Below are 1,753 nucleotides of genomic sequence, written 5' to 3' on the forward strand. Positions count from 1 at the left end.
CGGTCACGAACGGTTTAGAGTGAATCAACGTTCATACTTTATATGATCAAAGTAGTGTAGCCTACAAGGTTGTGAGGACTGATCACCCCACACCCTAAACCTATATAGCCTCTATCTAGACATTGCCTGCCGTCAGATCCTCTGGTCACTGACGCAACATCTCACATCTCGCCATATATTCCACACTACTTTTACACTACACTACTAAATGGTTTATGTTCTTCTTCTGTTGGTCTACGCTTACCAAATCAGCTGTAGACATAAACCAATATCATAAGACATGTAACATTTCTCAATCACTCTAAAAAACAACCCCTCATACACCCGAGTCATCGAACGTGACTCAGCACTGCACCTGAGCCCTCAAACACGACTCACTACTACACTTGGACCACAAACATATTACAATATATATTGTGATCGGCCTAGGGGCCCTAGGTACCGTCTAGACTGGCCTAGGGACACTAGGAACCGTAGTACCGAACTTTGGAGTAGAAATTTATAACACGTGGAAATCATCAAATTCTGTGAACCCTAATATTTACACTGACACATTATCATTATATATATCTGGGCCCAGAACTCTATTGTATTCTTTCACCAACTCATATTAATACTACTATTAAAATGTATGAATTGTCTCTAAACTAGCATTGATTTCCGATCTCACAATAGTAGTCTCGAAGTTGGTTAGCTGGTTATATATATATGTGTGTGTATGTGTGCATGTTGACGTAGATCCGTATGTATATGTAAATGTATATCACAGACTGACCCTAAAATGTACTCGCACAAAGCGCCGATATGTACCACCCATAGCAGTCTTTGTCAAAGCTGAATCCCATTCTTTGCATCTTGAACTCAAGTGAACACTTATCTCAGCCTGTACTTCCGTAATACGTACCAGTCCTGCCACACCATGCAGTACCAAATGCGGTGTATTGCACTCAATCTCTGCCGTTGACGACCAATGGAAAGGTTGATAGACGTTGCTTAGCAACCAGCCTTCCAGAACTTGTGCGCAATCATGATAGGCAAGAACGAAAGCGTCGCAAATTGAATTGCAAACCCAAAGTTGCCACTCGCCTACTGTTGCTCCAACAAATTACAAACACACTGGAGTACACCGGCTCTGGAAGCGGTGTGTACTGGATGGTTTGTGTAAGTGTGTGTGTACGTTTATTTAACTGTATACTGTATGGTTTGTGTAGGTGTGCATGTACGTTTACGTTGATTTTACTTTGACCGTTGGCGTACGATGCACAAAACAAAGGTCCCATCAGCCTCGTTAATGCTCGGTGTATCTGCTGTCCTCAACACCGCATAATGGGATTATCTAGCAGTCTGACTTATGGCAATCGGGCAATTCGATTATCTGACAGTCAGACTTATAGCAATCGGACAATTCGATTACCTGACAGTCAGACTTATAGCAATCGGAGAATTCGATTGTCTGACAATGTGACCTATGGCAATCGGACAATTTGATTATCTGACAGTCAGACTTATCGCAATCGGACAATTCGATTGTCTGACAGTCAGACTTGTAGCAATCGGACAATTCGACTATCTGACAGTCAGACTTATAGCAATCGGGCAATTCGATTATCTGACAGTCAGACTTATAGTAATCGGGCAATTCAATTATCTGACAGTCAGGTTTATAGCAATCAGACAATTCAACTATCTGACAGTCAGACTTATAGCAATCGGGCAATTCGATTATCTGACAGTCAGACTTATAGCAATCGGG

General features: G+C 41.9%; 1 protein-coding gene across 1 annotated transcript in view; it reads left to right on the forward strand.

Moving 5' to 3' along the window:
- Window positions 1–919: 919 nt before the first annotated feature.
- The window catches only part of SARC_13068 (hypothetical protein), a gene marked incomplete at both ends in the record, with an annotated part of 2,283 nt that continues 1,449 nt past the window's right edge, over window positions 920–1,753 (forward strand). Inside the window, one exon of the mRNA XM_014292809.1 lies at window positions 920–1,141. Within this exon, the coding sequence (XP_014148284.1) occupies window positions 920–1,141 (222 nt within the window). The remainder of the gene's footprint in view (window positions 1,142–1,753) is intronic.

This window comes from Sphaeroforma arctica (genome assembly GCF_001186125.1).
Source record: "Sphaeroforma arctica JP610 unplaced genomic scaffold supercont1.2867, whole genome shotgun sequence".
NCBI lineage: Eukaryota > Ichthyosporea > Ichthyophonida > Sphaeroforma > Sphaeroforma arctica.